General features: G+C 44.4%; 1 protein-coding gene across 1 annotated transcript in view; it reads left to right on the top strand.

The window, feature by feature from the left end:
- The first annotated feature begins 8539 nt into the window (after positions 1 to 8539).
- Positions 8540 to 14900, top strand: part of Usp31 (ubiquitin specific peptidase 31) — a 59617-nt gene continuing 53256 nt past the window's right edge. The window contains exon 1 of the mRNA XM_028764229.1: positions 8540 to 9157. Coding sequence (XP_028620062.1) covers positions 8540 to 9157 — 618 coding nt within the window. The remainder of the gene's footprint in view (positions 9158 to 14900) is intronic.

Here is a 14900-nt window from a genome sequence, read left to right as displayed (position 1 = left end):
TCCGTCCCTTCCTTAACTTGCCAGTAGCCTACAGGCAGCACTCAGAAGAGAGGGACATGTTTGGCGATCAAAAACAAAGTGTGCAGGAGCTGGAGGATGGATATGAGGGAAAGTGAGAAGGCTCTCAGAGGAAGATGGGCACAGCTGTCACATCGGCTGTAATGTGAGGCGCAGGACATGACTTGCAAAGAGAAGCACATGAATTGGGGACACTACTGAGAGTTCCAATTGAGGAATGTGATTAACTCAGGTATATGGCTTTGAGCCAAAAGGGTTGACAGAATAATAATAATCATTCTTTGCATGATTTCACTAATGAATTGGAAAATCTGGGACATTTTCTAGAAAAAAAATTGGAAGGACTAAAATTAACCTAAAAGGAGAAGGCAGAAATTTAGATATGGTAGTATTGATGGCTTAAAATTTAGAAAACATTTCAGAGAACTGCCAGATTGAGCAAATAAGCTGGGTGAATTCTCAGAATTTTAAAAATACCATTTCAATGATTCCCAGCCAAAGAAAATGCTTCACAGTGGGGTTTTAAAGAACTAGAAAAGTTGAATGAAACTTACCAAGGATAGTAGACCAACAGGCAGACACCCTGCCATAGACACACAGAGACATGAAATAGACTCCCCTCCTCCACCGTGTGCATGTGCGTGTGTGTGTGTGCGCACGCACATGCATGAACATGTGTGTGCGCATTCTTTACCAACTGATCTGGAGAGATATTCCCAGGCTAAGCTGGCTTTTTTATATGGACATAAAATTATGATTTAAAAGATAAAGTAATATATTTAGTGTTACCAATAAGGCACCCTACACAAAATTTGCCCAAGCTTGGTTTTCCAGCAATGAGTAATCTGTCTTTAGGGGGGCCTCACTGGAGGTGGGGGCACTTTTTTCTCTATTGTGATGGCTGGAGGGATATGATGCTCCCTTCTCCAAGTCCAGCTGCTAGGGACCTGACCTAAGATCTCCTGTCCAAAGTGACACTTCTTCTTTGGGCTATTCTGAAGAGGTTGCTAGAGTTCAGAGACAACGACAGATTATTCAAGAGTATTCATAGAGGCTGCAGAATCCACAGTGTGACCACACTCTATAATAGTGCATCTTGGTGGCATCAATTTCCTTTATGGTCCAACAATGGCATCTTAAGCAGCATTTTCTGTAGCTGAGTCCTGCCTGTGTTTTCTTCTTTGTATTTACAAGTCTGATTCTCAAGCTTTTCTAACAGTTCTGTGCATTCTTCCAGTGAAGTCCCAAACCCAAATTAGTAAAAGCAACTTAACATGCTTCTGGGTTAGTTACTCATTTTATTGCTGGGACTCAACACCTGACAGAAGAAACTTAAAGAAAGAGGGATCTGTTTAGGTTTGTGAGCTAGTTTGCCACAGCAGGAGGGGGACAGTGCCTGAGCTGTGGTTCCAACTGTTGTATCTGGAGCTTGTGGCTTGGTTTCTTCTCATTCTGGCAAATGAAGAAGTGAAAAACTGGATTAGAAGTGGGGCTAAGCTATAACTGTCGAGCTGGGGCTCCAGAGCCCTACAGTACTAGCTAGGCCTCCTGTCCACAAGGTTCTGTAACTTCCCAAAACAATGTCACCAGCTGGGGACCAGGTATTTGAACACACATGTGAGCCTATGGGAGACCTTTCATGCTAATCATACCTGCTGTTTGGACCTCTGATGGGTCTATAAGGTTAAAAGAAAAGGGAGTGCAAGCTTGTTTTTTATGGGCACACAGAAGGCGTTTGATAAATCTTAAGATCATTTCTGATAATGACCCTGAATAGTAATAAATGGATACCACTTTAAGGCAATAAATAATATATATATCAGACCCAAACCAGCAGGAGCTTAATGGTGAAGTTCTGGGAGCACGGCCATTAATGCAGGCTCTTCTATTTTTTTTTACTGTTACAAACAAAACCCTGAAAGAACAATTAGGCAAGAGAAAGGGACAAATGAGCTTTAAGAAGAGGCAAGATTATTAGCTCATGCATTCATACGAATTCCTGAAAAACTCATGAGGCAACTGAAAATTATGAAAAAGAACTCAAGTTTGCTGAAGGTGGTTATTTAAATGTTGATAAACATCACAAAAATGTCCAGTTTATGATAGTGACAAACAGCTATCACATTGTGTGGGACCTATAAAGACACTGTAGTCTCTAGGAGAAAAGTCCCTGTAATGGCTTTCTTTTTAATTTTAAAAATTTTTTTATTTTACTAATTGTTTTGTCAATGCTGGGGCTGGGACTCAGGGTAGGTCTGAGCAGATAGTTCAGAAGGCAAAGCACTGCTGTGCACATTTGAAGATCAGAACTGAAGAGCTCCAGAACCCACATAAATGCTGAGTGGACACAGCAATTCAAGGAAGGTGGAGATGAGGAATCTCAGGTGCAAGCTAGCTAGGTAGACTAGTCATACCATGAGCTCTGGTTCAATTTAGAGATGCTACCTCCGTGAACAGGATGGAGAGTGAGTGAAGAGGACACCCAACATCAGCCTCCACAGGCATGAGCATGCACAACTGTACACATGTGTCCACATTTATGCAAAAAATGTATACACATACATACAACGCTGGGCAACGCTCTACCACTGAGCCACATCCTCCCTCCTTCCTCCGTGGTTTTAAAAAGACATACTTCTTTCTTGGATAGGTTAGAAACTGTGATGGTGTGACTTCTTCATAAATTAATCTATGTCATGTAGGCCCCAAATGATCAAATTGATCTGAGAGGCTGAGTAGACTGATAACTAAGGGAGGATGGCCTAGCAAATATTTCAGTATATTCTAAGTCAACATTACTCTGAAATACAGAGACATATTGATAGCATATAACATTTTCCCCAAGACAACAAAAATAAACAGAGTTTAAGTGAGATGAAAGTGGAGTTTTAAAGCAGTGGGGAAAACTGTGTGTGTGTGTGTGTGTTTTAAATGATGCTGAGCCATGTGGAATAGAGTAAAAGTAAGACTCTGTCTTAGAATTTTTCTCTTGTTATAGCAGAATATTCAAGTCTGGGAAAATTACAAAGAAAAAAGATATATCTAGTTTGTTTTGAAACAGGGGCAATCTTAGGGCCTTTGAACTTGCTATGTAGTGGAGGATGATCTTGAACTTTTGACTCTCCTGCCTCCACCTCCCCAGTTCTGGGATTGCAGATGTGTACTGCTTCATGCCCCTGGTTTGTGAGGCATTGAGATGGAATCCAGGGCTTCATGGACATTGGGTATGCACTGAGCTACATCCTCAGGGCTCTCCTGGGGCCTGGATACGTTGTCAGTCTCTGATGGGGCTTCCATGTTGCTTCAACTTGGTACAAAATGTAGAACGATGAGTGGGTTGTGGAAGAGAAGCACAAGAAGCTGGAGAGTCCAAGTTTGGTTCAGGGTAGCCTGAGCTCATGGTAACTTGTAAAGCAGTCTTATAAGAGCGAGCAGAAGCTCACCTGAGAGCATCCTCAATCCCTCTGTGAGCTCCATGCTTACGATCCATACCCTTCCCACTCTCTTCCCAACATAGCCACGCTGATACCAAACTTCATCTCGAGTTTTAGGAAGTCAAAGGTAAATTTGAACCATGGTAGGTCCCTACCTCATTTTTTTCACAACACACACACACACAGACACACACAGACACACACAGACACACACACACACACACAGACACACACACACACACACAGACACACACACACACACACAAGCATGTGCACGAACGCGCGTGTGGTAATTCCAGAAATTCTGACATTAAAGTGAAGGGGAAACCCCTCATAAGAACATGAAAGAATGGGCTGGAGAGATGGCTCAGTGGTTAAGAGCACTGACTGCACTTCCAGAGGTCCTGAGTTCAAATCCCAGCAACCACATGGTGGCTCACAACCATCTGTAATGAGATCTGATGCCCTCTTCTGGTGTGTTTGAAGACAGCTACAGTGTATTCATATATAAATAAATAAATCTTTAAAAAAAAAGAACATGAAAGAAAAACAGTTTACTATTCTTGTGATCTCAGGGCAGGGAAAGTTGTTGATCTAAGCACGATAAATAATTGTCTTTATAGAATACATAAAATATTATATGTGGCATGGAAACACTGAAACATGGTTATAAGGTAACTACATGATTCAATGTAGACAAAGCAGGTGGTGACATGTCTACAATTCCAGTATGCAGGTAGATGAGGCAGGAGGATCACCATGAAGACCAGGCTACCCTCAAAAACTGAAATATCAACAACCACAGTTCATATGCAAATGACTATTGTCAACCAGCGTGTATAAAAGGAAAGAAAAATGCAAATGCCTGTAGGTAACTCACACCAGTATAAATTTAAAAATTGCTAATTAAAAGGCACTGCTAGTTGTTTTCTTGATTACAGACAAAAGAAACTGACACCAGTTAGTTTCAGCAATAAAGGAATTTATAGGAAGCCTATCAGGTTAGCTCACAATGAAAGCAGAGCTGGAGGAACAGGCTTGGGCAGAAACTCAGGGAGGCAGACACCAGTAAAAACTTGCCAGTAATGTGGCCAGCAGGACACTGGCTGCAGCCATGCTTGGCATTATCCCTCCCTGATGTTACACTGCTGAGCACATAGCTATGGGGTTTCGTGATCTAAAGCATTACCTCCATCTCACCTGGTTTCTACAAATTCTATGTCTGAGACTGGGGAGGCACACCTGGTTGGCGTTTATTCGGTCACTTTCCTGGGTTCTAGCTAACAGGGGTGGGAAGGAGAACATGGTTCTTCCCAATCCCTGCTCTGTTTTTCCACCCACAGTGGAAGCTTGAGGTCTCTTCCCTAATTTGTATCCCTTCCAAACTGGAAGTTGGTTTAAACGTTGAAGATCTAAAAGCCCAGCTTGTGTTCAAGCTTATTCATCTTAAAGCACAGTAATATGCCAGCTAAAATCACCACACTTCTTTTCATGTTTGTTAAAATACATTTCTGTCTACCTGGCTACTCAGTAGAGTACGAGGCACTTTAATACACTACCAAATATGTGACTACACACCCAAATGTGAAGATAGGCATCAACAAGTCTTTCCAGAGGTGGAAAGCTGATTCTCAAAGGAACAGAGTTTCCCTAAACCTCTCCAGTGTTAAATTGTGTTAACTTGCTCAAACCTGGCCTTGTGACTCCTAAGAATGGTGATGCCATCTGGTTCCTTCTCTCTCTCTTTCTTTCTTTCTTTCTTTCTTTCTTTCTTTCTTTCTTTCTTTCTTTCTTTCTTTCTCTTGTTCCTTCCTTCCTTCCTTCCTTCCTTCCTTCCTTCCTTCCTTCCTTCCTTCCTTCCTTCCAGTCAGCACTACCTCCTTGGTGGGAACTGTGTTTTCCATTCATTGTTTGCCAGATAAACCTGCCCCGAGATAGACTTGACAGTATGTAAAATACACAAGCTCCTTGTCCCAAGTTTCAGCCCATGGATAGTTGCAAGAATAACTACAGCGTAGGCAAGGATGTGCCTCACTGTGCTCTTATTTCTCATTTGTGTTTTCCTTGGTAAGTTCAAGGGAGGGGCAGTGTGATGTTTATTATGGAATGTTATTTCAGATAAGTCTTAAGAATGAACATATTGGGCCAAGATTGGAGTCATAGTAGATATTGGCTGCCCTGTGGGTGCTGGGAATTGAACTGAGGTCCTCTTAATGGTCCAGTGTTTATCAAGACTTCCAGTATACTGCACATATGTGATGCACAGACATCCATTCAGGCAAAACATATTTATACACATAAAAATAAATAAAATCGTAGTAGTAGGAGGAGGAGGAAGAGGAGAGGAAGAAGAAGAAGAAGAAGAAGAAGAAGAAGAAGAAGAACAACAACAACAACAACAACAACAACAACATATTAATGCTTCAACAAGGGACTCTCAAAGTCTGTTCTGAGTAAGCCAGTATTGGATGGTTTTGGCGTTCCTAGAGACCAATAAGCCTAAACTAGTAGGAGGAGCTTGGAAAAGCAGTTCTCAGGTATCCCTCAAGAAATTCAGATGTAGTTTAGATGTTTTCTTGTAGAATAAGCCATCTTGACTGAGTATCCTGAATGAATAAAATGGGTGAAGTTCTTGTGGATTGAGCCTAGGGTTTACTGAAGATGACTGTGATGACTTGAATGAAGGTGACCCCCATAAGCTCATTTGTTTGAATGCTAGGTCCTGAATTAGTGGAACCATTTTGGGTTTTGAAAAGAACTAGGAGGTGTTGCCTTATTGGGATAGATGTGTCACTGAGGTCGAGCTTTGAGTTTTTGAAAGCAAACACTAAGCCCACCCTGTTGCTGTCTTTGTTTCTATCTGTCTTTGTCTCTGTCCCTGTTTCTGTCTCTCTGTCTGTCTCTGCCTCTCTCTGCCTCTCTCTCTCTCTCTCTCATTTGCATGTACACACACACTCTTGTTCTTGCTCTCATTCTTTCTGCCGTCAACCTTTGGATGAGATGTAAACTCTCAGCTACAGCTTCAGCATCATCTCTGCTCGCTTGCTATCCACAACGATGATGGTGAACTAACTCTGAAACTGTAAGCAAGCCCCTAACCATGTACTTTCTCTTACCAGTTACCTTAGTCATAATAACTTCACAGCAAGAGAAAACCACTAAGACAGTAGCTCATTGTATGCTGAATTCCAACAGGGTCAAGTTAATGGTACGGCCAAAAGGTACTAAGAGAGTCTGGAGAAATGATGGAAATTAATGAAGGCAAGATTTTAGAGATGAAGAGAGGTGAACTAAATGAGGAAGTTCAAGATACCTGGAGCAGATGGATCAGTTTGGGTAAAGGTTCTCAACTGGGATCAAATCACTAGGAGCAGCAAGCATGTGTGCAAAGGTGGAGGGCCATAGGCTTCAGCTTCTATTATGATCAAGCAGCATTCTTTCTGATGCTGTAAGGAGCCCGATGTAGAGCTAGGATAGATGTTTTGATTAGGAAGTAGAAGTGAAGGTGGTTTGAGCCTATTCAGAGCAAACCAAGAACATAATTACAGGGTACCACACTTACTATTGAGTAGAAATCTAGAGGCCAAAACTATTTACTTTGAGATGGGTATAGGGTGGGCTTTCCCTGTTTCCCAATATCTCTGTTTTGCAGTAACCAGAAGTCAGGTTCATCTCTCAGCAAAGAGAACATAAAAAAAGAAGGTCAGAAACCAGTGGGTTTTGAGTAGAAGTCAGCCTTAATGCATACTGTTCTCCCATGCACTATGGCTTCTTTTTTTTCTTTTTTAAATTGAACCAAAATTTAAAAATAGAATTTCCACCTTCTCTCTAAAAATCAGATAACCCGGCAACACTAAGCCCTCGTTCTCACACCGGAACGACTGACTGGAGGTGAGCAAAAGCCATCTCTTTAGAAGAATGTTAATTAGTTGGTTGCCACTGTCCAAAACAATTCTTGTATTCCCAAGATGTGTGAAGTATGACCTGATCAGCAGATGACTGGCCCTTCACCAGGATTCCTGTTCATTTTTATGACCTATCTAGCCTCTGTGATAGTAGTACATCTGTGACCCTTGATTTAAAGGTTAAGTCTTTGAGCCAAACTTAAGTTTAAATGGGATATCAAAGGCACTGAACTGAAGAGTAAAGAAGGTATTCCATGTGTGGCCAAAGTATGTGGAATACAGAGGTTATCATGAATGAGCATCTACTGAGAGTATAAATTGTAGAAAGGCGGGCGGAAATCCAGTTAGTTTCATTCTTATAGTAGTCTTAAAGTTTAGTACAGCATTTGGCAAACAGCTAATGTTCAGTTGTTATTTATTGAATGAATGAATGAATGAATGAGTAAATGCACAGTGTATTGAGTGATTAAAGGGAGAGCTCAGTGGATTTAAAGGCTTTATTTCACAAAACTTTTCAGTAAGGCAATTCTAATAATACTAGTTTGTTGGGACTCCAAGGTACATCCTGAAAGAAAAGCCCACTAGAATGTGCCAGCACCGTGACCACGTTCGGGTGGTACGCGGCAGTCCCTCGGGGGCCAGGCTGAGTTGACTCGCCCGGGATAAGACAAAGCTGCCTCTATCAGCTCCTCTGTCACCTGGTTCGTGGCAGCTCGATTTCCATACTTTCTCTAGATCTTTTCCGTTTGACAAGCAAAGACGGAGACCCACCCCTAAAACCCACCATCCAGCGCCTGCCCTAGCGTGAGGACCATGCCAATACTAAACATGGACACACTTGAGCTTCACCACGCAGAGCCACGCCCTGAGCTGGGAGTCCTAGCGTCAGGGTTTAGAGACAGCACTATTCCCACAGTCAATATGGCGGCCTCACGGCTTCAGTGTGGGGCGGGGCTGCGAGTCCAGCGAGTCACGTGAGCTGCTCACTTGGGCGGCCGCGCGACGCACGCGCGCCCCTAGATCGCCGCTCTCTTGCTTGCTCGCTCCGCAGAGCTCTGAGGTGGTGTAGGGCGCGAAGCCCCCCGGGCCGGGTGAGGCGCAGGCGGCGGGATGCGGCGGCGGCCGTGGCGGAGTCGCGGTCCGGGCGGACTGGCGCGGTGATGAGCGTCGGCAGCCGCCGCCATGTCCAAGGTAACGGCCCCCGGGCCCGGGCCCGGGCCGCCGGTGGCGGCGGGCGGGAAGGAGAAGCGCTCGTTCAGCAAGCGGCTGTTCCGGAGCGGCCGCGCGGGGGGCGGCGGCGGCGCTGGGGGCCCCGGGCCGGCCGCGCCCTCGTCGCCGTCGTCGGCGCGCTCGGTGGGCAGCTTCATGAGCCGCGTCCTCAAGACGCTGTCCACGCTCTCGCACCTCAGCTCCGAGGGCGCCGCCCCGGACCGCGGCGGCCTCCGCAGCTGCTTCCCGCCCGGGCCAGCCTCCGCGCCCACGCCGCCGCCGTGCCCGCCGCCGCCTGCCTCGCCCGCGCCTCCCTCCTGCGCCTCGGAGCCGGTGCCCGGCGTGGCGGGGCTCCGCAACCACGGCAACACGTGCTTCATGAACGCCACGCTGCAATGCCTCAGTAACACCGAGCTCTTCGCCGAGTACCTGGCACTGGGCCAGTACCGGGCGGGCCGGCCGGAGCCGGAGCCGGAGCAGCCGGCGGGCCGCGGGCCGCACGGCCAGGGCGAGGTCACCGAGCAGCTAGCGCACCTGGTGCGGGCGCTCTGGACGCTGGAGTACACCCCGCAGCACAGCCGAGACTTCAAGGTGAGCCCGGGGGGCCTTTTGGAGCTCCGGCTCTTCTTGGGCCCCTCCTCTTCGGGCTGGGAGGATTTTTGCGCTGGATGCTCAGAGAGTTCTGGAAGACAACCCAGATGACAAAGGAACGCATTCCTCCCACCAGCCATGCATCCAGCTTGGAAGCCAAGCGCCAGAACATAGGCGCCAGGTCCTGTGATCCGCCTTGGGGATGGACGTTGCTAGGAGCAAGACCCTGCCTTCATGGAACTTCAGTCTTTGGTGGGAGAGTATCCATCTGTGTTCGAATCTGGATTCTGCTGCTTAAGTAGCAAATTACTGAGCCTCTTTATGCTCCCGTTTACCTGGTACTTACTCATAGCAAGTTGACAGGTTACGTTGGACAGCGAGATAACCCAGTTTGGGCACTTTTAGGGCGTTCAGTGTGATAGATAAAGTGCTTCAGCTATGTCTAGTACTGTACATGCACAGTACTCTTTTTATTCTTACGTAAAATGAACTAGGTGTTATCAGATAGTACTTTGAAGAAGGCAGAGCCTGATGATGTAATAGATGGAGGAGGGGGTCCTGGCTCTTGGCTTGCAGCTGCTGTTGGAGTCGCCCATGTACTGAGAGGATGAGGCTGGGAGGCAGAGGTGTTTGCTGGGTCTCAGATGGTGAGGGTTATTTAGACTGTCCTAAGGAGTTGAGTTCTTACTGTAAGCTGAGCAGGGAGGTGATTGGAGATTGTATAAGGGATACTATAAGGTGGAATATGGGTATGATATTAGCAAGAATGAACTTGGACAGTGAATGGACAGTCTTTCCATTCCTTCTCACATTTCCTCATGCTTAGGACTCCTCCGTTTGATAGTTACCCCCATTTATTTTGGACAGCTGTCTCACCTTGATTTTCTGTCAGCCATCTTTATGTTTTGAGACAGGGTTCCACTATGTAGCCCAAGGCTGACTTTCAACTTGAGATCTTCCTGATAGCCTCCTGTGTGCTGAGATCAACCTACCCCTCTCCACTCCTCTTTTAAAGTAAGAAAACAAGTTTCAAGTTTAGAGACTTTGGTAGACAACACTAAAACATATTTACATGTGCGTGGTTGTGTGTGTGGGGGGGCACTTGTGTAGAGGTCAGTTTGTGGGTTCTGGGGATTGAATTCAGGTTGTCATGTTTACCTGATGGTCCATCTTGTCAGCCCAACAGTAGCTGAATTTAATAAGGTTATTATGCTTTTATTGAATTTTTTTCATTTGTCTTCTATTTATGGCAAGTGGTACTGGTTTTCCATTGTGCTATCAAGTTTCTCTCTAGAATGCATTTCTCTAAGTACTGACTGGATGGCAGGACTGGATGATGATGCAGCTGTGAAGTCCGCTTGGGTTAGGTCCTGCCTTCTTGCTGAGGAGCAGCGCTGCCGCTGCCGACCACCACCCTTTTAGTTGTTGTTGCTGCTTATAATGTATTTATATTGCTTAAAAAGAAAGGTGTTAGCGTTTGATCTTGAAATTTTGAATGGAAATATTAGACCGAAGAATTCATGCTAGAGTTCTCAGAGTAAGGAACTAGGAGAACGGGCATTTTTTGTAGGATCCCTCTCCTTTGCTTAATAGTTACCCACAGGTAGCCACAACGGAGGGGAAGTTTTCAAGGCAGGATCAAGTGTGAAGTTTGCAGTTTCTTGGTATGTCAGCTTCTTAGCATGTGAACACTGCAGTTGCTTTTAGGGGCTGCTGTTCCCTTCAGTATTTACACACAATGAGAGCTAGCAGAAATAGGTTAGTAATTCTAGGTGTGCAGGATGATTGATAGGTATACCTTGGCAAAGTTGAATGCATTCTTCGATGTCGTTTCCATTGCTTTTTATGAGGTTGTGCTCACTTTTACATCCATTACGCTACCAACAGAAATGGGTCAATACTTTTAGGAGAACAGAGACTTTGGAGGCATATTTGGCAATGTTGAGCTGGTTCTTGGGAGTCCTTATGGTTGAAACACTGTAATCTTCTGAAATGTCAGTACAGTTCAGTGTGTATTCATTAATTCACCTCCTTTTAGTAACGGTTTACTCAGATAGGGATGCATTCAGCATCAGGAGGAAGATTCCTTAATGAAAGACTTGGGAAGTAGAAATGTTGAACAGGCTGGCACAGTAGTCTGGTGGTTCTCTGGTAACCCGGAGAGTTCATGAACCCACTGCTGATGCAGACCATTCTGTTTCCACTCTGTTGTCCTTAGTTGTTATTGGGATTTTTGTCTGTGTTTGTTATCTCATGGTTGTCTGACAGAAGTACCTGAGGCACCCTATATTCCAGTTAGAAGACAGGAAGTCATGAGAGAAATAAATGTTCTTCTAGGAGCCCTCAGTAGGCTTCTGCTGACATCACAAGTGACATACCTGTCAGTTGGCTGCCATGAGGGCTAGAAGCAGGTGTTTTGGTTTCCTGCTTATATATATAGCAGATGAGTAGGGTTTTGTCTCTTAGGTAGCCCACCCAAATGACATCATCTACAATGGGCCAGACACTTGCTATGAGGGGGTAGATTCCAGTGGGACTTAGGTTCCCTGAGAGCTCATCTTGCACTTGAACTTGTACATGAGTCACATTTATAGTTCACTTGAGGATCTTGTTATAAAGTAAATTCTGATTAGCTGAGTGGGGCCTCTGCTTTTTAACTAGTTCCCAGGTGATACTGCTACTGCCTATCTAAGGATTGAACTTTGAGTCATAGCAGGCTCCAAGGAGCAGATGATAGGACATTACTGAACAGAAGGCACAAAAGTTTCCTGGGCCAGGAAGTGATAAGGGGTAGTGTGAAATTGCATATGCTTTGAGGAAACACTGAAACATTAGGTAGTTGGTTGCACCATGACCAGCCATAGTGGTGTAGACTGCCTTTGGGGAATCATGTTGAGAAGAAATTGTGAAGGGCTTTGTGGGCTGCTTTGGTCTCTCCTAGGGAGTTGGGAGCCTGAGTTGATAAAGTAGGAGAGTGCAGGATTTCTCTTTCTGTTTTCCTCTCTCTCCCTCTTTTTGCCTGTCCCTTTCTCCTTCTCTTTTTGTCTCTTGCTCTCTGTGGAGGATTGGTTGGAGATGGATATGAGGCTTGTCTGTCCCTGATCCCCTGTCTGTTTGTGGACATCATGGATACTTATTTGTGTGTTTTCCATATTCAAGTAGCTCATTGAATCTCAGAGTCCTCAGTTCTTGGCTCCAGGCAGCCATCACCTGATTGGAGTTGGCAGAGGAGATAGAATCATTTGGCCTTCTTGGTTTTGCCTTAAAGTCTAGAAGAGCATTCACTGGATTTGAGTGTAATCTGATCGTGTTAAGCCTTCCAGGTCACTCATGTTTCTTTCTGTAAGTTTTTAGTTAGAATTCTTCCTTCTAACCACACTGATTTGAGCTTAAGGAATTTGCCAGGTAAATGTGGTTTTTGTTTTCTTTAGTTTTTTTTTTGTTTTGTTTTGTTTTTTTGTTTTGTTTTGTTTTGTTTTGCTTCTGGTTGCACTGTGGTTGCAAAAGTTGAGTTTTATTGGCTAGAATGACAAGTTGGCCCTACTTTGATATGCTTCAAGAAAGTTCTCTAGCTGCAGCTTATATCTTTTTTTTTTAAACATGTATCTTTTAATGCCCTGATACTGTTCATGTACTGGTTTCTGATGAGAGCATTTTTATCTTTTCCTGTGCCACCTACCTCTCACTCCCTGGGACATTGTCTATCTTTGGAGATACACTTGGCTCTTCCACTCTGGGATGAGAGTGCTATTGTATCTAGTGGGTATATTTCAGGGAATCTGTAGGCTACAATGCAAACTCTCCCTCCCATCCTTCAGCCCAAGGTATCAGCAGTGCTGAGATGGAGACGCATTTTGTCTGTCTTCAGCACAGACTTCCCTAACTTTCCCAGCCTCTAGCCTGTTTACCTTGTAGATTTGGGGTGTGTGTGTGTGTGTGTGGGTGTGTGTGTGTGTGTGTACACAGAATGTATGTGTACACACTGTGCGTGTGCACAAGCATGCTCACTATCGTAAAACTTGGATGCAACCCTTGTGTGAGCCACTTTCTTTATAAAACAGTGAGGTAAATAAATGATTTTGAAATCTGAATGCTCATTCCGATGTTTTAAGGAGGAATCAACGTATTGCTTTAATTTTACCAGGAGCTTCAGTGTTCAGGTTCCTAGGAATGCCTTTTGGTTAGTACTCAGTCCTCTTTGTAACAAGTGTGAAAAAGACAGATGAGCCACTTTCATCCAAGATAGGTAAGTTTTATAGGCTCAGTTTTCAAACCGTGGTCTTAAAGAGCAACTGCAGCAGAGTGATCTACTGATAGATGTAATCTGGAGACTCCTTCAGGTTTGCAGTAATCAAAACACTTGGCCTGGAGTGGCCTTATCAGCACAGCCAATGACATGACAAGGCTCATGGAGTACTTGAGCAGGCCTAGCAGACATGCTGAGACGAGCAGCATTTTTTCCCTCTGAGACTGTGGTGATTGTAGTGAAAATAAGGTCATCTGCAGCCGGCTTTGAATGTATGCCATTGCTCCTGAGGATCAGGTACTTGCAGAAATCCTGCTTAAAAACAACCCTTTCAGATTCTTTAAATGCATGAGCTGATTTATATCACTTCTTATCAGTCACAGGAGGCGGGAACGAAATTGCCTAAGAGGGCTACTTGGGGAATGAAATACACAGACAATTATAGAACTCAGTGTTTGCTGATGTTCTGGTTCTTTTTGCTAGTATAATACATAGACTGGGTGATTTCTAAAGAAATGTATTTCTTAAAATTCTGGAGATGGAGAATCCCAATGTTGAGGGGTCCACATCTATCAAAGAGGATTCTTCCTCCATCATCCTGTGGCAGAAGATGATTGGTCAGGAGACTGAGAGCTTGGGAGTTTGCAGGGGGTGAGGAAGGAGGGTATAATGGAGTGTAAGCTTGTTCTTTTATCAGGAACCTACTCCTGTGATAATGACATTTATCCATTCTTGAGGGCAAGGTCTTTATGCCTAATTGCTTTTTAAAGGTCTCAGTGTTTGTATTGGGGATTACATTTCAAGAACAGGAGCTTTGGGAGTCATGTTTAAAACATGGCATCTGACTTAAAGCACACCAATTATTGTCAATTATTGTGTTTAAAGGAGCTAGTTTAGGTGAGAGGTTGGAAATAGAGGATTTAGTGTGAAGATTGGAGCAAAGTTCTTGCTGTCAGAGGACCTATCTGTTACAAGGAAGCAATTTTGAACTATTAATTGTAGGTTCAGTAGGAGTTCAGAAAGGACCAGATTGTAAGCTGAAATATAAGCAGAAGACTGATTCATCTTTTAATTCACTGTCAGAATTCACTGTCAGGAGTTAACGCTTCTTCACATTGGAGTTCCTGACACTGTGCTAGCTAATCTTTGGGTATATAGTGTTTAAATACAATGATACAGCAATGGTAAAATAAAGAAGGCAGTAGGCAACATTGGTCCCTTCTCACAACTTGTTACAGAGGAGGCAGATATTAGTCAACACTGACACATAAGAAATTTTAAATCCTAAGAGCTAAGAGAAAAAGATGAGGTGTATGAGCAAAATGGGTTCAAAAGGCTGTATTGTTGGAAAGAGCTGGAGGTGTATTGAGCAGTCTGACATACCTTGTTTGCAGTGCAAGGAGGCACAAGAGTGGGACAGATGAGGCTGGAAAGGGATAGGTCTCACGGGGCCTTAGAGGCCAAGGTGAAATATTTAAGGTTTCATTCATTCTGAGC

The sequence above is a fragment of the Grammomys surdaster genome, unplaced genomic scaffold, assembly GCF_004785775.1.
Source record: "Grammomys surdaster isolate TR1022 unplaced genomic scaffold, NIH_TR_1.0 142, whole genome shotgun sequence".
NCBI lineage: Eukaryota > Metazoa > Chordata > Mammalia > Rodentia > Muridae > Grammomys > Grammomys surdaster.
This window is presented reverse-complemented; position numbering and strand designations above follow the sequence as displayed.